The sequence below is a fragment of the Papio anubis genome, chromosome 4 (assembly GCF_008728515.1).
Source record: "Papio anubis isolate 15944 chromosome 4, Panubis1.0, whole genome shotgun sequence".
NCBI classification, from domain to species: Eukaryota; Metazoa; Chordata; class Mammalia; order Primates; family Cercopithecidae; genus Papio; species Papio anubis.
In genome coordinates, this window is record NC_044979.1 from 3,954,859 (window position 1) to 3,976,420 (window position 21,562).

General features: G+C 46.0%; 1 protein-coding gene and 1 long non-coding RNA gene across 5 annotated transcripts; one reads left to right on the top strand and one right to left on the bottom strand.

The window, feature by feature from the left end:
• The first annotated feature begins 685 nt into the window (after nucleotides 1–685).
• Nucleotides 686–6,676, top strand: LOC103883368. 4 transcript variants are annotated; one of them, XR_004183069.1, is made up of 3 exons: nucleotides 686–1,023; nucleotides 5,098–5,368; nucleotides 6,069–6,676. It is a non-coding gene; the product is annotated as an uncharacterized LOC103883368 (long non-coding RNA). The 4 variants fall into 4 exon arrangements; XR_004183068.1 differs by having other exon boundaries at nucleotides 5,098–5,257; XR_002521255.2 differs by having other exon boundaries at nucleotides 740–794; nucleotides 955–1,023; nucleotides 5,098–6,676.
• Nucleotides 6,677–8,736: 2,060 nt separating this feature from the next.
• INSIG1 (insulin induced gene 1) lies at nucleotides 8,737–20,930 on the bottom strand. Its single transcript, XM_003896909.4, has 6 exons — nucleotides 20,727–20,930; nucleotides 19,988–20,426; nucleotides 16,975–17,099; nucleotides 16,332–16,498; nucleotides 15,902–16,001; nucleotides 8,737–10,746 (listed from the first exon to the last, which is right to left on the bottom strand). The coding sequence occupies exons 2-6, from the start codon at nucleotides 20,397–20,399 to the stop codon at nucleotides 10,717–10,719; spliced, it is 834 nt and encodes a 277-aa protein (XP_003896958.1). The 5' UTR covers nucleotides 20,400–20,426; nucleotides 20,727–20,930; the 3' UTR covers nucleotides 8,737–10,716.
• Nucleotides 20,931–21,562: the final 632 nt, after the last annotated feature.

Genomic DNA, 21,562 nt, shown 5'->3' on the forward strand with positions numbered 1-21,562 from the left:
TGATGAAAATGATGATAGTGATGATTATGATGATGGTGATTATGATGATATGATGATGTGATGATGATTGATGATGCGATAGTGACGGCGATGCGACGAGTGACATTTGCGACGACAATGATGATGGTGATAATGATAATGATGATAATGATGGTGATCATGATAGTGATGACAATCGATCATGATGGTAAGGACGGTGATGACGCTAGCGGTGATGATGACGATAAAGGATGATGATGGTGATGATAGTGAAGGTGATGATAATGGTGATGATGATGATGGTGATGGTGATGATGAGGATGGTGATGATAGTGATGGTGATGATGGTGATGATAGTGACGGTGATGATGATGATGATAGTGATGATGATGATGATGGTGGTGGTGATAAAGCACGATGATACGCGACGATAGTGATGGTGATGATGGTGATGATAGTGATGGCGATGCATGTATGATGCAGATGATGATGATGGTGGTGGTGGGATAGTGACGATGAGGACGTTTACGAGAGTGGATGGTGATGATAGTGACGCAGTGATGATGGTGGTGATTATGATGGTGATGGCGATAGTGATGGTGATGGTGATGATAGTGATGGTGATGATGGTGGTGGTGGTGATGGTGATGATTATGATGGTGTGGGGATGATAGTGGGATATGGGATGACAGGCCTATGCATGGTGACAATGATGGTGATGATGATGATGGTGATGATGATAGTGATGACAATGGTCATAGCTAACATTTGTTGAGCTTACACTCTTGTCAGGCAATCACAGCCCCAGGAGGAAGGTACTATTATTATTCCCATCTTACAGAAAACAAAAATGGGATAATGAGAGGTCGTGAGTCCAAGTTCATGTAGCTATGAAGGAATGGAGCCCTGGACTTGAGCCTGGTCTCCGATTCAGGAAGGATGTCCCAGCTCTCTCTTTCCCTGTCTCCACTGTAGGACTTGGCCTGAGGCTTGCAGAGGCACTGAGGAGGCCTCCTCAGCTGAAAGAAGGAAAGAGTCAGCCAGGTAAAGCAGAGCAGTCTGGGACTAGGATACCTTTAGGCAGAGGGAGCAGATCTCATGGGCCTGTGCCAAGGGTCTATTCATAGCACCCCAAAGCTCTGAGGAGACACCCTCAGAACCCTGGATGGCAGTTCGATGTACCTGCCTTCCAGTAGCCACAGGGCTTCAATTATCAGGAAGGTCTAGGGAGACAGGCAGGGTTCCACTGCAGAAGGGTACCAGCCTACAGGGACAGGCACCAGGACCAGTGCACTGCAGGGTCTAATTATGTGAACTGGACACACGGGGCTCATAGTGAAAACACAACAGGGTTAGGTCCCCCTTATTAAAAGATCACAACTGGGTGCCCTAGTGCAGGGGATGGAAGACAATGGGGAGTGCAAGGCACAGTGACTGGGGGCGGGCAGGGAAAGGGCACTGGAGCTTCTGGGCTGTGAAGTGGAGGTGGGGAAGGGATGGATGTGGACAAGTCCGAGACATTCTGGTCTCTGATATGACTGTGTTCCAAATAACAGGGGGCATTCTAGCCACGGAGTTCACAGTGGGAGTGCCCTTTGGGCCCCCTGGGAAGGAAAACTGCTGGACCCACAGGGGAGGGCCAGCTGCCAACCTTGCTTGAGTGTGAGTGGGGTGCCCTCAAGGCCCACATGCCTCTGCTTTCGGTTCTTTCTATTTTGTTTGTTTTCTTGAGTCGGTTGCATAGGGGCTGGCTACTCGAAGGAGATGGACTGATCTGCTTAGCAGGGGAATTTGACACTGGATGTTGAAATTCTGCTGCTTAGGGCTGATTTTCATCTGAGCCAAACATGTTTACACAGGACTAGCAAACTTTCCCCTGCTTGCTAAGGAGAGCCCTTCAGCATCTGTCTTCCATGGCCCTGGCTCTCCGTGTCCTGGTGTCCTCACCCTGGCTGGAAATAAGTGGAGGACATTTTCCAAATAACGGAAGCTTTTGCTTCAAGTAGTGGACTCTTAGATTTTAACCATTTTTAATGGAACTATTTCTGAAATATCTTGCATCTTTCTCCTGCCTTACATAGAACACCCTGATGATGAGCGTACCTTGAGGCCGCAGGAATCTCTGCCTCCCATGCTCTGCCCCCCTGCCCTTGCTTAGGCCTCAGCAGGCTTCACCTACACCCGTTGCAGCTGCACATTCACGCCATGAACTGGGCGTCCCTCCCCATCTCCCTCGTTGCCCGCACAGTTGTTGAGGGAAGTTCTGGGTGCAGAGCTGCCTCTTTTGAGGTTCCTCCAGACAATTATCTCAGAACCTATAATTGTGTCCACACTCCTTGGGAAGCAGGAGTGTTGCAGCTGCTCTCCCTTCCTTCCTGTTTGAAGCTGGAGACCCAAGTGGGCTTGATGCCTCCTCAGCACGCATGATCTTCAAGCTGGGACTGAGGTTGTGGTGCATTCTTAGTCCCCTGGGGCTGCCCCAACGAAGTACCGCAGAGACCACGTGGCTTAAGCAGCAGACATTTGTTGTCACACAGCTCTGGGAACCAGAGGTGTGAGCTGGAGGTATGGGCTGCGCTTGCTTCCTCTGAAGGCACAGGGAAGAGTGTGTCCTGGCCTCTCCCCATCTGTGGCAACGGCAGGCGTTCCCAGGCTTGCAGCTGCACTCCTCAATTCTCTGTCTTCACGTGGTATTCTCTCTGTGTCTCTTCGCATCCTGTGCCTCTGTGCTTGCCTGTCCAAGTTTTCCCCTTTTATAAGGACCCTAATTACTTCATCTTAAAATGGTTAATTCTGCAAAGACCCTATCTCCAAATAACATCACATTCTTTGACATTGGAGGTTAGGACATGGACATATCTTCTTATAGGGGAGGACACAATTTAACCCATAACACAGAGTGAAGAACATGAGATCCCAGAGAAATATGACCCAGGACGGACAAACTCCCAGCCTGTGGGTTCAACACAGGAAGCACACTGACACTGACAGGGGATGCTTCTCCCAGCTCCACTTTCTTCCTACTGCCCAGAGAGCCAAGGGGACACTACATTCAGGTGCTAGGTAGGCTAGCACCTGAATTTGGTAGGTGGTTATAGGCTATTTTAAGTTAAAAATTGGTTTAATAATGTTCAGCACCTGAATGTTTAACAACCAACCTCCCTCTCTCCCCTCTTCTCTTCCTTTTGCTTTTATTCTTTCCTTTCTTCACTCATAAATTTCTTTTTTTTTTTTGAGACAGAGTCTCGCTCTGTCGCCCAGGCCAGAGTGCAGTGGCGCAATCTCGGCTCACTGTAAGCTCCACCTCCCGGGTTCACGCCATTCTCCTGCCTCAGCCTCCCGAGTAGATGGGACTACAGGTGCCTGCCACCACGCCCGGCTAATTTTTTGTATATTTAGTAGAGATGGGGTTTCACCGTGTTAGCCAAGATGGTCTCGATCTCCTGACCTCATGATCCGCCCACCTCGGCCTCCCAAAGTGCTGGGATTACAGGCATGAGCCAACGCGCCTGGCCCATTCATAAATTTCTTTTGAATATCTAATATGGAGAAAACCTGGGGTTACTAAGATGAAACAGACAGTGTCCCAAAAGCATTTTATTTGTTATTATTATTTTTATTATACTTTAAGTTCTGTGTTACATGTGCAGAACGTGCAGGTTTTTTACATAGGTATACAAGTGCCCTGCATCCATCAACCCATCACCTACATTAGGTATTTCTCCTAATGTTATCCCTCCCCGCCGCCACCCCCGACAGGCCCCAGCGTGTGATGTTCCCCTCCCTGTGTCCAAGTGTTCTCATTGTTCAACTCCCATGTATGAGTGAGAACATGCGGTGTTTGGTTTTCTGATCTTGTGATAATTTGCTGAGAATGATGGTTTCCAGCTTCATCCATGTCCCTGCAAAGGACATGAACTCATCCTTTTTTATGGTTGCACAGTATTCCATGGTGTATATGTGCCACATTTTCTTAATCCAGTCTATCATTGATGGACATTTGGGTTGGTTCCAAGTCTTTGCTATTGTAAATAGTGCCACAATAAACATACATGTGCATGTGTCTTTATAGTAGAATGATTTATAATCTTTTGGGTATATACCCAGTAATGGGATGGCTGGGTCAAATGGTATTTCCAGTTCTAGATCCTTGAGGAATCGCCACACTGTCTTCCACAATGGTTGAACTAATTTACACTCCCACCAACAGTGTAAAAGCATTCCTATTTTTCTACATCCTCTCCAGCATCTGTTGTTTCCTGACTTTTTAATGATCGCCATTCTGACGGGCATGAGATGGTATCTCATTGTGGTTTTGATTTGCATTTGTCTGATGACCAATGATAATGAGCATTTTTTTGTATATCTGTTGGCTACATAAATGTCTTTTTTTTTTTTTTTGAGAAGTGTCTGTTCATATCCTTTGCCCATTTTTTGATGGGGTTGTTTGTTTTTTCTTGTAAATTTGTTTAAGTACTTTGTAGATTCTGGATATTAGCCCTTTGTCAGATGGATAGATTGCAAAACTTGTCTCCCATTCTATAGGTTGCCTATTCACTCTGATGACAGTTTCTTTTGCTGTGCAGAATCTCTTTAGTTTAACTAGATTCCCTTTGTCAATTCTGGCTTTTGTTGTCACTGTTCTTGGTGTTTTAGACATGAAGTCTTTGCCCATGCCTGTATCCTGAATGGTATTGCCCAGGTTTTCTTCTAGGATTTTAATTTCTTCTAGGATTTCTTCTAGGATTTTCTTCTAGGATTTAAGACCTTCCTAGGTCTTATGTTTAAGCCTTTGATCCATCCTGAGTTGATTCCCCAAAGCATTTTAAGTCTCCAGAAGTGTAACCTAGATCTCCAGTGAACAGGTAGATTTCTGACAGCTCCTACGTGGGCAGACACCTGCTTTGCACACTACTGGGCTCCCAGGGTACAGCATGATTCCTGACACACAGTAAGTGTTCAAGAGCATTTCCCCCACAGTTTCAAAATGAACAATCAAATAATTGCAAATACCTATATGTGGAGCTTAGGAAATGCAACAATTTCATTGAGGAGAAACCTTAGGAAGGGCTTTTCTATGTCCCCAGTCTAATAAAAGGACTCACGATTTATTTCCAGTCCTGGCAAGATTAATACGGTGCAGACTGTCTCTCCTGGTGGATGCGTGAAACTCTGAAACCGTCTTCCATGTAATTTGTTGGCGTGCTGACCTTTCTTCAGGCGGCTCCTACAGCTGGCTGGATGTTTGAAGAAGACATGAAGAGCGGTGTGTGATGAGGTGAAGGCAGGAAGCCCCAGAGCCGGCCCAGCAAGTCGGGCTCGTGGAGGCGGATTGATTACACGCAGGCTCGCACACCTCTCCGGGGCTGGCAAGGACGGGCAACAGGCGGTAGGAAGCGGCTTCTTAGGAACAAGGCTGGCACGGGTCCGTGGGCACTGCTGCTCTCCTGACCCTGGACTCTTTCTCTCACAGTCGTCTGCTCACATTCACCCTGCCCTAGCTGGGTCTTTGCAACTAACGTGATTGACGCAGAATGAGGGGAAAAGGGGGTGCCAAATGTCCACGTTAGCCTGGGTCAGTAGGCCCCTGGGCACTAAAGAAAATAGGAATGGGTTTGAAAGCAGTTGATGGCAAAGAAGATCAAATTTGAAGGGCAGGGACCGATGTCACATGTCAAAGCAAGCAGCCTTCCTCCTTGAGAAGATGGAATTTCTGAGGAATCAGTGTGTACCCGGGAAGGGCAGGCCAGCAGGTGGGAACGGGCGAAGGCTCTGAGGGATTCGAGGACTTCGCACCGGTGCTGCCCAGCGGGCGCTTCCTCCTGGGCCTGTGGGTGTCACACTGGCCACCCACAAGCAGATGCCGAGCAGCAGGGCAGTGGGGCGGGAGGGTGTGGGCGGTTCAGCACACTTCCAACCCCATTCCTGGGAAAAAGAATCCCCAATCCTGTGACAGCTCATATCAGTGTTAAAACAAATCCTGCCACTGAAACTCATCCACTCTACGTGGAGGAGTCCTCCCTGGATCTTGACTCAGATTTTCATTGTATGATGGATTCTAACAGCTTTATTTATCTCATTCTCTGCAGATTGGAGATCACAAATCGGAAGGGGACTCAAGGGCTGTTGGCAACAGGATGGGACCGTGGACAGTTCACGTGCCTGCCTCTGTCATGATAGGCACCCAGAAATAGTTCCTGGATGGCCAGTGACCAAGTAGGGGAAGCCATCTCTTCACACACTCCCAGCACACGTGTGTGATGAAGCAGGATCCAGGCCGTGGCAAGGCACCAGGATAGGACAAGCGAGGAGGCAGCCCCTCCCTCCGGGGAGTCTGGCCTGCGGGAAGAAAGCAGCCTGACAGCCCTGACTCCAGGGGCCGCTGGAGGAACTCTGGGAGGTTGGATGTGAAGAGGACAGCCAGGGATGACCCTTCGGTGAGGTCTCAGGGATGAACTGGGAAACACTTATGATTTTAAATGAAAAACTTGCCCGAGAGAAGACACAGAAAAAAATACAAAGAGCTAGGTTCTGATGAGGAAATTACTTCTGTGGACCCAGTGCTTTTGACTTCATCTTCCTTCTGTTTCTGAACTTGCGAACGTGGAGAACAGTGAGGAAAAAGGGTGTCAAAACACTCAGAAAAATTAAGTGTCAAATACGTGGAAATAGTAATAAAAAAGCACTTTTCATATTATGTGACCATTTGTCTTGAAAACTACAAACCTAGACTGGCACTACCATACCTAAGGCACTATCTCAGCACATTTATTCTTCCCTGAGAAAACTGGGGCAAGAAGGGAAAGTAACATTTATTGAGAGCTTATCTTGTGCCAGGCACTATTAGGTGTTTTTATAAATGCTCGGGGAAACAATTCTTCAGGTATGAATCTTACCAAGATTTATAAAGTCCACAGGGCACCATGTTTGGGTATTAGGACTTGGATCTATTTCATGCACCTTTTTCTTACCTTTCTTTGCATATTTTGACTACGTTTAGGGATCAATATGAAATCCCTCCTGTGACTAATTTATTGCTTACAAGTTCACCTCACTCCAAGAGTAAGCAAAATGGTAGATTAGTGAGGACTAGGCCAGCTTCTTATTGCATAATATATGTTAAAGCTAAGTTTTAATATCTTTATTAATATTTTACAACATTAATACTCTTCAAAGAGAATATCCCTACAAGGGTATGCTAAAGTTACATTATTACCAAGAGATAATTTGAAACTCTCAGAGAGTGAACTTTCTTAGTAAAAGGTCTGTTTTAACAGGTAAAGTAGAAAAGGCAAGTTTAGATTTATAATTGTTCCCTTCTCTCATTTCTTTTTACCACCAGGATAAAGGAAGTGTTTATAATTCAAGGGTGGGGAGCATGCCAGGTGATTATATCTTAATTCATTTAAACCAATCTGCCGGAAATCTTGCTTAAGTTAAGATCACAGGTGGCTCTTAAAACTAGCCAAACAAACAAAACATCCTTGAATCTATCTTGAGTTCCTATTTACTCAGCCTTGCTCCTTCAGTTGAAAAGAAGTGAACGAGGAAATCTTTTGTAAATTACACACCTTACCCTTCATGAAATGGTTTAATTCCATCACTTGCTCAATAGATCAGAAAAATTCCAGGAAACATTTAACCTCCAAAACTTATTCTAAAACATGAATAGGCCAGGCGCGGTGGCTCACATCTGTAATCCCAGCAGTTTGGGAGGCCGAGGCAGGCAGATCACTTGAGGTCAGGAGTTTGAGACCAGCCCGGACAGCATGAAACCCCATCTCTATTAAAAATATAAAAAAATTACCCAGGCGTGGTGGTGCATGCCTGTAGTCCCAGCTATCTGGGAGGCTGGGGCAGGTGAATGGCGTGAAGCTGGGAGGTGGAGTTTGCAGTGAGCCAAGATCGCACCACTGCACTCCAGCCTGGGAGACACAGCAAGACTCTGTCTCAAAACAAACAAACAAACAAACATGAATTTAGACTAATTCAGTAGGCATTCCTACACTCGATCCACATAAATTGGGTTAATCTCAGGCAAATCTCATCTCTGTAATGAGGGAAATGTTTTCATCATGAGTTCTACCAGTTTTTCCATACATGAATGTTTTATGTTTTAAATATAGTAGAAACATACTGGTTTGGATCTGTATTATAAAATGTATTGGTACATACAAGGTAAGGCCTTTCTCTGCTAGTATTGAAATGCAATTTCACAACTACAAGTAATGTTAAGCCTGCAGGGCATTAATGTTCCAGATGCTCAACCCATCTCTTCCGTTCTCATCCCATCGTGATAACCTGTGAGAGCAAGTAACTCCAGCCACACTGGCTGGCAGCAGGGGAGCTTGCCCCTGTGACAGGCCAGGCACGCCTGCTCCTCCTGCCTGAAAACCGGGTGCCTGTGGTGAGGAGGGGTAAAGTGGCAGGTTCAATTCAGCTTGTGCTGCACTTAACTTTCTACCATAAGAAAAACACATACTGTTGACCCTTAACACAGGGTTTGAACCTGTGGGTCCACTTACACACGGAGCTTTTCCAACCAAACATGGTTTATTTGCTGAATGTGAAACGCATGTATACGGAGGGCTTTTAGTGTACGCAGGCTCCATAGGGCCAAGTGCCAGACTTGAGTATGCAGATTTTCGCATACGTGGGGTATCCTGGAACCAACGCCCTGCGTGTATCTAACATCCTACATAGAGAATACCACCCCAACTGTTTTTTTTAAAAAGCAAACAAACATAAATACAACACTTGGTTTTGAACCTTTAATAAAAGTAAAAAATGAATGCAAAAAGAACACAATGTTGAAAACTTAGTATGAATGTGAATCTCACTAGATGTTCAAATCTGGTATAGTGCAAATTTTGTTCATACTATTTTACATTTTTACAAACTCAAATCACTTTGGTTCATATATTTTCTATAAACTATTGGCAAAAAAATCTTCCAATTTACATTTTTTTGGCTACATTATTTCTAACAGATAAAGATTTACTTCCGGTTTCGGAGAGAAAGACTTAATGTTTGCGCATGATCGAGTCTGTTTTGAAGATTCACTCACTGCTTTCATCTAATAACTTCTGGTTTTTCATAAAATGCTGACATCTTCATTGGAAATTTTTTTTCATGTAACTAATTGTTTTCATTTTCAGAAAATATATAAGGGGGTCATTCCAAAGTTCAGAATGATCCTATCTTTTTAAAAAACAAAATTCCTCTAAAACAAATTAGCTTCAGGAACTTAAAATTTACTCCAAGACAGTTCCCTCAAAACAAAGCAAAAAACCCCAGCAAAGATCATTACATACACAAAACCAAACACACAGAGCAGCGCTCACAGGCAAGGTCCTCTAAGCTTCCCTTCTGCTGACTGCTGGCTTCCATTTAAAAGGAGTCTTTTAATCAAGCCACTTTCACAGAATTTAAAACAAACCAAACACATGTAAATTGCAAAATACAAAAAGGGAAATTTGTAAGTAAAAATGACTAAACCCACAAAACTGGAGTATTTCGAAGGTTGAGGGTTCAGTGGAGGGTGTAACATGAAAGGAACTTCACAACGGAAAGAAATCATCGCCGAGTTTCCTCCATGCAGCACTGAAATGAATGGAGAACACTTCTCTCGAACATCTCACACGTTAAAAAAAATAAATATTTAAGAGATACAAGGCTCAGATTGGTTTTCATATACATTGCACTTGAAGTTTAAGACCCAATACTTGCAAATTAGGTCTGGTATGGTCTATGCCATTAAATGAAAACATTGTGCTCACCAATATCATTGAATATTTAGAAACACCACATGTTTAATGCAGTGACATATGCACTCTCCTTTTTACAAGGCAATCACAGATTGCAAATTCCATAGGGCTGTGGAAAAAAACAGTCATCTCTATTCTGTAGTAACAAAGAAACAATTTTCGCTCACTAAGATTGAAATACATGGCAGACAGGTATTCATTCTTAGATGATTACGGATTTCAAAATACACTTCATAAACTGAGGTGAAAATTCCAATATATCGCAGTGTGGGAACCATGACTTTTCATTGCCTTTTGCTCAGTAAGATTGTCTATACAAACTTCCACGGTATGAAAAGCACAGTTGACCCGCTGGCAATACACACACGTGTGACCGTGTAAACACGCCACTGCAGGATGAACGAGCGTGACCATGAAGCGTGGCCATGCCGCGACTCCACTTGGAGCGTGACCTCTCTAGAATCACTGCTGCTTTTCTTGTTTTGTTTTGTTTTGTTTTGTTTTAAACATAGCCCTATTTTAAAAAATCTTTTGGATAAATATTATTCCTATTACACCATACTTCATGTTTGTTAAGCACCATCAACCTACCTCCTTTGGGCACTGATACAAAACTGATAGTTGGTAATTGAGTCTTAGTTCAAGGCTTTGAAATATGGCAACTTGTTTTAATCACATGAATGAAATCTAATACTTGGGAAACTGCCACCTGCCTGAACCCACGCAGCCTTGGCAGGATGCTGCAGGGCACAGACAGGCGCCAGTGCCGTCAGTCAAGGGAAGGCTTCAGGGTAAGTCATCATATTCTCCACCTCCCTATTCTAGACTAGGTGAACAGTGTTTTCCAGGAGTCATTTGTACAGTCAGCCTGATCTAAATAGATTAAGAAAAAAGATAATCTTTGTCGTAATCCACAATCAGATTTTCTTCCAAAATCTTCCTTGCTCTCAGAATCGGTGGTTTTGAAGACTCAATCACTATGGGGCTTTTCAGGAACACCCTGTGTGTAGAAAGGAAAAAAAAAAAAGGAAAGAGAAAATTAGCACTAAATGTATAAATATTTTAATTACCAATTAAGTAGGTCCTAACATGAGAAAGATTAACATTTATATGACTGAAGAAACAAGACTGAGATGTGGGAAATGTGGAGAGAACTAGAGCCTAAGGCCAGCTCTCCCAGCTCCCCTGCACCTTCTTCATGGCTCCAGCCCAGTGAGCCACAGCTCTCACCTGCAAAATTAGGATAATTCTCTGCCTCAAGGGCTAAGGCCCTTATATAAAGCCTATTATGTAAGTGTAAGATATTGGTGAAAGTGTAACTAAATTAATATCTATATAAAGGAAACACCCAATTTTATCAAAGCATGGTGATGCTTACGGTATGGTAGGTTCCTGAAAGTTCTAACTGCAATTTAAGGGATTGAACCTTTATCTGAAGGGAGGTTTCGGCCACAAACCTTTATTAGTATCTGATGCCCATGTTATAACCCACCTTACCAGCAGTTTGTTGAAACAGACATTGGAAATAGGTCATGCTTTGTAATACTGAATAGTAACTCTACCCTCAGTTCACACAGAGCTTCACAGTTTGGAAATCCTTTCTACATATTCTTCCTCATTTGACCCTCACAGAGCTTCCGAGAGGTAGACACTACAGTTACTGCTATGACCAGGCACCGCAGGGTAATTCTCAATAGAGAACAGGATTTCACTGATGAAGAAGCAAACCCAAAGAGATTAAATGACCTTCCTGAGGCCACAGAGCTTCTGCTAAAGGGCCAAAGAGAAACCTCCATACACAATTTTTTCCCCTCAGAATCGTGCCTTCCCACGTTACTTAATTGCCCTCCATTAAGAGGAAGGAGCTGAGCTCCTCACCTTCGGCAATGAAGGAGATTACTCATCCAGAAAACCGCAGGATCCTCTCATCTAAACGGGCAGGTACAAAAGTCACGAGTCTGGGTTGAGTCACCCAGGTATGCCAGTTACTACCCTGGGGACACACACAGTAAGATCTTCTAGGAAACATACATGCTTTTAGGAACTGATCATGTGAAAGCATTGCCAATTGTTAAATATGAACACTGGGAGGGCTCTATACACACTGCAGTGAGAAAACAAAAGAGCAAACTTTTGGCAGCAACTTGGAAAGAAAATTGGTCATCACATTTGACAACCTGTTCACTAACGTGCTGATAAATCAATGGGAAGTGGACTTTTAGAATCCCTGGTCGACAGAGGCCACAGTGAGGCCTGGCATTAGTGTAAGAACACAAAGACACCAGAGATGAATGACAACCAGCCCGGGCGGACCTGACACGTGGCACAGGGACTTCCAGCAGTGTTGTCTAATCGTGGCACCCTGTAAATGGCAATACGGATCCTCCTCTCAACCCAGACACCAACGCAGGCTGCTGTCAACCTACTTCCAGGGTGAAGGCAGGTGCAAGCCATGTGTTGAAAGGGCATGTGGTATACTAATGAGAAGCATGGTGCCAGCTCCAACTCTGCCACCCACCTGGCCAAGTTGTTTAATCTTCCTAAGCTGCAATTTCCCCTTTTACAAATAGGCTAATAATAGTTTCTACTTCAAAGAGTTATGTTAAGAGGACAAAACTGGCTAACAATGGAAACGTTCAGCACAATGTCCCCTGCGCAGCAGTAAGAGCCCAATACATGTAAACCCTCAATAACAATAATAGTATTATTATCATTAGCAGCTGAATTGGGTCAATCAAAAACAGGAACGGCAAATTAAATCCCAGGCTGACACTGAGGTGGGCGGGACTCTGCCTCCAGGTGTCCCAGTGGGGCCGGGCAGTGGAAGCAGGACAGGCTTGACTGCTGTTGGCAGTTCGCAGCTTACTCTTGAGAAAAGACTTGAAGCTACAAACAGCAACAAGTTCTATAAATGATGGTTACTGACTCATTTTCTTTTAAACATACAGGCTGGGCCGGGTACAGTGGCTCACACTTGTAATCCCAGCACTTTGGGAGGCTGAGGCAGGTGGATCACCTGAGGTCAGGAGTTCGAGACCAGCCTGGCCAACACGGCGAAACCCCGTCTCTACTAAAAATACAAAAATTAGCCAGGCGTGGTGGTGGGCGCCTGTAATCCCAGCTACTTGGGAAGCTGAGGGAGGAGAATTGTTTGAACCTGGGAGGCGGAGTTGCAGTGAGCCAAGATTGTGCCACTGTACTTCAGCCTGGGTGACAAAGCAAGACTCCGTCTCAAAAAAAATAAATAAATAAAAAAAAATAAACAAGCAAAAAAATAAACAAAAAAACTGAAACAGGCTGATAACAAATGTTTCTGCTATATTTTCGGACACAAAGGACAATGGCATGTGCGGGGGGCGGGGGGGGGGAGCGGAAATACCACATAGAAAAAGCTAGGAGACTATATAACTTGAAGCAAAGCCAACTTGTAACTTTTGAGCATGGTTATTCTTGCAAGTAACTATGTTTCCTCCTAAGGGAGGGAAGCATAAGTTAGAACAAAGGCATCTGAAGAGAACTGAGACAGCTAAGAAGGAGAAGGTGTCAACTGCACTAGGGAAAACCATCAGCACCAAACACAGACCTCCAATGACCCTGGATCTGGGCGGGTCTGGTCCTGGTGCTGAACTGAGCCTCGGAATCTCTTCACCTTCAGACTGTCATCAACTTCACTCTCGTCACCTCCCTTCACAAAGTCTTACTTGGTGTAGGTTTCAACCTTAAACCAATAGCTCTTAGATACTATCCCTAGAACATCCAACCGCTTCCATTTTGTGAGTAAACAGTATGACAACAGTGGAATGTGAGGAAGGCTGCCCTGGGGGAAAACACGCACCACGAATGTGACGTCAAGGGGCCCAGCCTGAGGAACGGATGCAGCAGGAGGGAGGGGACTGCACCGTGAAGCCCCTGGGCCATTTCCAGAGTTTGATGGATGGAAATGAGTTTGCAAATTTTGAAGAGAAAAAAGAATAACAGTTGGGATCCAGAGGTAAGGATTTAAGTTTTTATGAATAAAAATGGTGGTAGGCGGGGTTAGACTCAGAACCTGGGAGGTCAGTTTCATGAGATAGCCCAGTAGGGAAGGGATTAAGGCGGTGATCTCTCTCCTCCAGTTTTAAGATACAAAAGAACATCCAAACATTTTCCCCCAAGTTTAAAGAATAAAAAGGATCAAGAGAAAGCTGAAATAAGGAGAATTATAATTATGTCAACTATCCTATTTTGAGTTATCTTTAACATTTTTTCCTGTAAGGATCAAAGGAGCACAGCAGGAATTACTTAATGAAACTATCTTCAAAACTGAAAACGATTCCTCCAACCATTTCTAGATGTTTAGAACTTATGAATGTTGTGGAATTTCTACCTCCACCAAAATAATGCTTATTTCTTAAAACTGATTTAAAAAGCCTTGACATATAACAGCGTCAACCTATCGTACAGAAATAATCAACTCTTTAAAAGTTATTCAAGTTTCAGTTACAATGTATAATTAGTCAATCTGGTTGAGGACAATTGTATTCTAAAAATCTTCTTAGGAATTCTCTCCCAAAGAGTCCCGGAACAAAAATCTCAAAGCAAGAAAGCGGAGATGGAGTTGCCTAGCTCTCGTTTGAAGACTGTAACAGGAATGATGGCGAATGCATGAAAACAATGTAGTATTTTCATGTGGGACCATTCGACCAGATTTTTAATATTAAAAAAAAACAAGGCCAGGCTCACGCCTAAAATCCCAGTGCTTTGGGAGGCTAAGGTGGGAGGATCGCTTGAGCCGACGAGTTCAAGCCCGGCCTGGACAACACAGGGAGATAACATCTCCACAAAAAATAAAAAAGTTAGCCGGGCAAGGTGGCATGTGCCTGTAATCCCAGCTACTCAGGAGGCTGAAGCGGGAGGACTGCTTGAGCCCAGGAGTTCAAGGTTATAGTGAGCTATGATGGTACCACTGTACTCCAGCCTGGGTGACACAGTGAGCTCTGTCTCAAAAAAAAAAAAAAAAAGCAAGCAAAGTCCTTTCTTCTCCATCATGAGAAATTTGGCAGCACAGACTCAGTAACCAGTGGAACACTGCAAATTCTACTTGTAATTACTTCTGTTTTTGTGAAACAGCCAAGTGGCCTTCAAATTCAACTCCTCACAGAGGTATCAGCTGGCAAAAATAAATGTACTGTTTTAAAAATAGCATGAGGTGCCCAGATAAGTCTTCCGAGAAAGTCCCAGAGCTTATCTCCGAGAGCAACAGCTCTAGGTTTGTTTTTTTTTAATTCACTTTATTTCAGCCTGCCAGTCAAAGTCAACTCAAAATAACATTTAAAAGTTCACCTCTAGTTTTTTAAATTAAAGTGCTAAGATGCCAATTTTTAACTAATTAAGAACTGCTAAAGCCATCCTGGAGTTCATCTACCTTTCCATCTCCCTCAGGGGGGCTGTGAGAGCCCTGTGGGGTAGTGCTGCTTTCTCCTGCAGTAGGAACAGGTGCAATGTTCAGGCAGGACAGTCCATCTACACGGTGGCCCGGCCACGTGCAGCGGTGCTCTCATCACCACTCCTCCATGCCCAGGGCCACTTGCCCCACAGAAGGGTGTTGCCTGTCTGAACCAGGCTGTCCCCTTACCCACCCACACCAGGCCCTGCCCTGGCCCGAGACAGACTCTGGAGCCTCAGGCTCGATTTGCTTGACTGTGGACTAAGAGGCCAGCATCACCTGCATCCACTCTGATTTTGTGAAAAGCAACACCGGCGGACTGATGCTCAGGGAGCAAAGTGTCACTGCACGAGGTCATCCAGATCTGCTTCTGACGGCGAAGGAGGAGGGGACACTCACACACCAGTCACTTTCTTTACTGCTTACTACAGAAATTTCAAGAATTCAGAACACCGACCACATCTGCAATTCAAAGGGGCAGTGGGAGGGCTCTAGTTCCTTTCTAAATCAAATATTATGAATTTATGAATCTACAAATCTTTATAATTTAGCAAAGAATTACCTGGGTATCATTACCTATTTTTTAAAATACAACCTTTTCTCAGTAATTGTCACTCAAGTCTGAACCGGAACATATAAACACAAAATTGAATGTATCATGTAAAGTAATTCTATCAAGGTAAAGAGACGCAAGTTTTACAAGATAATATAATATGATCATTTCACTCACCATAGCTAACTGTCGTCCTATGTTCCCCACTGTGACGCCTCCTGAGAAAAATATACAAGGGAGCCAAGAACGAATATAGAGGAAATCTGGGGATGTATACCTGGAGCAAGAAAAGAAACCGTGCCTTAGCAGCCAGTTTCACCTGGCTCAATTCTGCATCAAACATTCTCTGTAGTGGGGATATGCAGAATGCATATCAACCACGAAATGCTACAAAACGTTTATATTTGAATGTTTGGTTGTAACTGCTACTACTTGGTTTTCCTTTGCATTAAGTTATGGATAGCAGCGTTTTTTTAGAGTTTTGTACCTAAATCTAGATCATTCTATATAAAAACCAAATAAAATATGAAACTATCTAAGCTTTGTGCATGTTTTAATGAAAGTTAAGTAAGCTTTCCAAAGCCAATATTTGAAAACACATACTTACTGATAGACACCATTATACACGAGAAACTGCGTGATCAGCGTAGCTAGAAAAGCTATGGTGATCCCCAGCCCAAGGCCGCTTCTGGAACGATCAAATGTCCACCAAAGCCCCAAAGACAGGGCTGCTAAAGTCAAGGACAGTTGGACGTTATTGGCAAAATCCAATTTCTAGTGATGTAAAAGTTAAGGAAAAGTCTGCTGATTCTTAATAAGATCAAAAACACAAAGAAAACCACAAGGGTCAAAAACATGGGTATTTTATTATTGTACCACAAATAATTCACTGTCCATAAAAACAGTGTAATGAGCTAAAGAAAGGATTCGTTGGATACAGGCTACAGTAACCACCAAGATCACCTGAAATCTCCCCTGGCATCATTGACTCAAAAACTTAACCAGAAGAATAAACCTGCTGAAAGCTACATATAAAATGCCGCTAGCATTTTCACCATAAAACAATATATTTCACTATGAAGTCATCGACAGCCCCATTCTTCTTCCTCTTTTTAGTAATTTGAAATGGGCAGGTACCACCATCATGTTTGTATTATGACATGGAGTCATTTGAGTATGTAACAAAACAAAACGCTTCAATGTATAACCTAAGAAGATACTCTGGACATAGCACAGAAAATTCAGGATACAGCACTGGCATGGTTAATGCCAACAAAAACTGCTATGCAGCGCATGACACTGGCCCACTCTCTCTTAAATTTGTGGGGTTCTCCGAGGTGACTGTCGATACAGGGGTACAGCAGGCCAACAACAGCTGTTTTAAAAAAAAGATGACAATGTTAGAATACAGCAGATTCAAGTTCCACAACTTCAGTGTGGTCATTAGTAACACAAGACATTACTCAAACCAGTCCTTTTCCTAGAAAAAATTATCAGCTATAACATAACAGTTAAGAGTGATTTTATATTCTTGTTCTCTTTGAGTACCACTCCCACAAAATTGTACTGTTTAGAAAAGTTTTTAAAAAATCACTATTATTTAGTGCAGTTGAACATGGCTCAGTAAACACAGAAAGGAATCAAGCAGGGATTATTCATATTAACATGAGCAATATGTAACCTTGTATTTAATATCCACATTTGCCTAAAGTACACAGAACTTAAATGACTATGTAGTTCACCTTATCTTTTCATCCAGTGTGATTTCGATCTTACAATAAAAAGGCTAGCATCTGTCCACACCCTGTCACATCATAGCTCTGACACTCCTGCCACCACCCAGCACTGGGATTGGGCACATGATGAGATACATATTTGCTGATGTGACTTTGACAGTCTGGGTCACATGCTCCTAGGGTGGCCCTGGAGTTGATTTTCAGGGGTTCTAGCATGTACTGTACTGGGCACTGAGCACTGTGCACACATGCCTGTGGGCAAGTACGGGGCGAGAGAGCCCCACGCGGGCTTCTCCTATTCTCCATCTGGTTCCTGCACGGTCACGCCTCAAGCTGTGGTAAGAATACCAGACCAAGAAGAGGAAACTCAGCCTCCAATCCCAGCTTGCCCTGGCGGGACCTGGCTCTGCATGTTTGTTTTCTCCTGTGTGAAATTATAAGGATTATGTAACTGGGACACAGAGAAAGAAGGGATCACTGTGGTCCAGCATCGTTATTCTTTACAGACACAAACTCGGATTTTGGACAGGTGGGAAGGAATGGCATTCCAAAAGAGAAGTAAAATGGCAAAAATGAAGGCAGGAATGAATGTCTGTGGGGGGCAGTGGGGTGCTGGCCTGCGGGGTTGGATGCTGGGACACAAGGGTCACTGGGTCCCAGGGCTCTTCAGAACCCTGCAATTGTTTCACCTTGGTCTAGTATGAAAGAAATACACATTTTAGGTTCAACTGAGAAACAGGAAACACAGTTTTCATCAAACATTCAGAAAAAAAATGTTCAGTTTTCAATTTATTAATCATGTTCTAATTTTGGAGTTTTGAAAAACAGACCCCCCCAAATTAACTTTACTTCACTATAGCTTAATTTTGCCTTTTAAGGTTAAAAACTAAATAGGTAAAAAACATACTATGATATTTTACTTATGCTCTTGGCTGATGGTTTAAAAAAAAAGGTAGAGTATGATAGTATGAGAAATTGTCCAGATATTCCTAGAAACCCTTGAGGCTTCAATTACAAATACTGAAGGCTAAACTATTTCATTTCTAAGATCAAGTTTTAGAAAGGAAAGAAACTATTCTGCCAAATGTATATGAAATATGGAATTTTAAATCTAGATATATGTCTCAAAAATTTTTCAATTAGTACAGCCACATAAAGTGTTTCAAAAAACAAAAGAGGTTCCCCTCCCTCTGAGAACAATGATGAAAACATTCTACCCACTACTTAATAATTACAGACATATGTCCTAGTTCTTGAACACACAGCCCTCTGTTAATCTGTTACAAAACTCTGCTGCTTGCTGTTTGCAGTGAGTCAACTGAGGCAATGTGTTTCCACAGTGCAGGAGACACACCTACAGAGGCAGCAGGAGCTGTTAGCATGGATGGCTTGGCCCCTTTCTACCTGCGCACGCTTGGATGTGACTTCACCTGTGATTCGGTTTCCACATCTATAAATGAAGCTACACATGGTATTGCTGTAAGGAATGAACACAGCAAAGCATCTGAAGCCTATGGTCAGCAGTCGGCTGACAAATGTCAGCCATAAAGCAAACAGGATGCCCCCTGCACTGCACTGGAGTCACTTACTCATTTGTTTTCCCCACCAGACTGTAAGCTGCTTAAGGATAGGGGCTTGTGGTGCTACTTTTGGATTAACATTTCAACAGCTTGTAGAGTTGAGGTTGTAGAAAGCACCTGACAAAACCTCGTTAAAGAAACAAATGCTGTGTGACTACAGCAGCAGTAAGGGATCTGCTGGGCCAAGATCAACTCAACATTTCTATAAAAGAGGTTCAATGATAGCCAAGAAATTCTAGTAAAGACACTCAGCAGTCCCCCTGTCCACAGTTCAGACTGACCTAGTGTTACCCTGTAAGGCATCTATGCTACTGCCTGGGTGTACGAAAATCTAAATAAACGTCGTAAGGGGGTTACTCTTTTCCTTAAGAACGTAATCTACAGAGCTCTAACAGTTCAGGGAGTAAACGTTTTGGCTTCCGACCACGGTTTACTCAGCGACCCGGCAAAAGGAAGTACTGAGAAGTTGCTCCCCTGGCAACCGCCTCCTGAACACATGTGACGGGTTTGTTTTCAGTTATCCAGCAGGGTAGCATGTTTGCTGCCGCGACCAATGGCCTTTCAGTCCCGCTGCTCACCAGTTCCCCAGGCGGCCAATCCGGGGCGGCTGGCGCGGGATGACAGCTGGGGCTGTACCCGGACGCCAGGAGGGAAGGGCCCTCAGTCAGCCTGGCACAGCACCTGCTTGAACAGCCAATTATCTCCCTGCCTCATCTCCATCACTGTGCTTCCTCAAACTTCAGAGAGCTGTGGCCCGAACCCGCCCTGGGGGGTGCCAGGTCCTCTCTACCCCTCCTTCATTTCTCTAAATCCCCAAACTGGAGATGCACACTTGCAATCTGTGGACAGTTATAGTTTCAAATGCATGTTTCTCAATAGGCTGAAAAGTACTTTCAACCGAAAAGACACCCTTTTTACTTCCAGAAGAACCGCGGGGGGGTACTCACCAGCTGCTGTCCCGCAGCAGGGAGGGACCCACCAGGCGGAGGAAAAGATGGTAGCGATCACCTCCTCGGGGAAGAGAGTGACATTCCTCTGGATCTGCAGCAGGTTGAGCACCAGGGCTAGGACCACCCCAACCGAGAAGAGCACGAGGCTCCTCTGCACCAGGCGATGATGCCAGGTGTTGGGGTAGGGGCCGCCGGGCTCGGGGCCGCTCATCGCAGCACTGCGGCCCCCGGGCGCGGGGTCAGCGTCCGGGGCACCATGGGCCGCCAGCAGGGAGGGCCCGGACACGGAAGCGCTGATCATCTCCCCAACCTTGGCTGCCAGCCCCGCGGCGCTGGCTCGCGGGGGGCCTCGGCGCCTCGCGCTGTGCGCACAGGAGCAACTCCAGAAGTGGTCGTGCAATCTGGGCATCGGTCACCCGCGTCCGAGAGGCGCTTCCTGGAAGAAGGGGGTCATCAAGTTCACTCAGAAGAGACAAAGAGCCAGGAAGGCCCCGCGGGACGCGAACCTCGGCACCCGGGCCAGGCGGCAGCGCAGCCCCCACCAGGTTAGAACCCGGTGCACTCGCCCAGGGCCAGCGGCGGACGGGACCCGCGCTCACAGCGAGCAGCACCCCCGGCCCCAGCGGGACCAGCGTCCCAGAGACCCAACGGGGCCCGCGCCCGCCTACCTCCGGGGAGGACCGGCTGCAGCGCGACCAAACCCCGCCCGCGACCCCTGCCCCAGCCCGCCGCGTACCTGGCCGAGAGGCGCCCGCCCTCGGGCTCTGCGAGCGGAGGCGGGGCTGTGGGGAAGGAGGAGTCGCGGCCCGGGACGGCCCCAAGTGCGGCCGCGGCGCCTGGCGGGCACGCGGGCTTATATGGCGGGCCGCGGGGCCCGCACCACGTGACCCTGCCCGGCCTACCCACCGCCCGCGCGCACCGCCTAGGGGCGTGGCCTGAGCTCGCCCCGCCCCGCCCGCGCGCCCGTCCACAAGCGGTCTGGTGAGGCGGCGGCAACCAATGGGAGGCGGGCGGCCCATATGACGTGCGCACACGCCACCGCCGGCCCGCGCGCGCTCGGGCGGGAGCCGCGGCACGGACGGCGGGGCGCGTGGCGGCTGCGGGGCACGCGGGCCCGAGCGGGACGGGCCGGCTGCGAGGGGACGGCCGCGGAGTTGGGGCCTGGGAGGGGACGGTCTGGCCGGGAGGAGGCGGAGGGAGGACAGGGTGGGGTTGCGGGCCCGGCGCCGCCCCTCCCGGCTCCTGGCTCCCCTCGCCTGGTGTCCCGCGCCTGACCCGGAGGCGACGGGTCTCGAGCGCGCAGGCCTCCCTGGCGGAGCGCGGGCTCTGGCGCGGGGCCGGACCCTGCTCAGAGCAATGGCGGTCTTGCATCGGTGGGTCATTTCCTCGGGCCCCTAGTGGCCTTTGCTCACGCCAGGAGAGCAAACCACCCGCACAGCCCAGAAGCAGATAAAATCGAGACCACAGTCCCCAAAGGATCGCGCCTCCATCCTGTTTGCCCCTCGGGTCGCCGTCTAAGGGCGGGCCCGTGCCCTCTCAGAGCCTACATCCGAGTCGTATAAAGCGCTGACA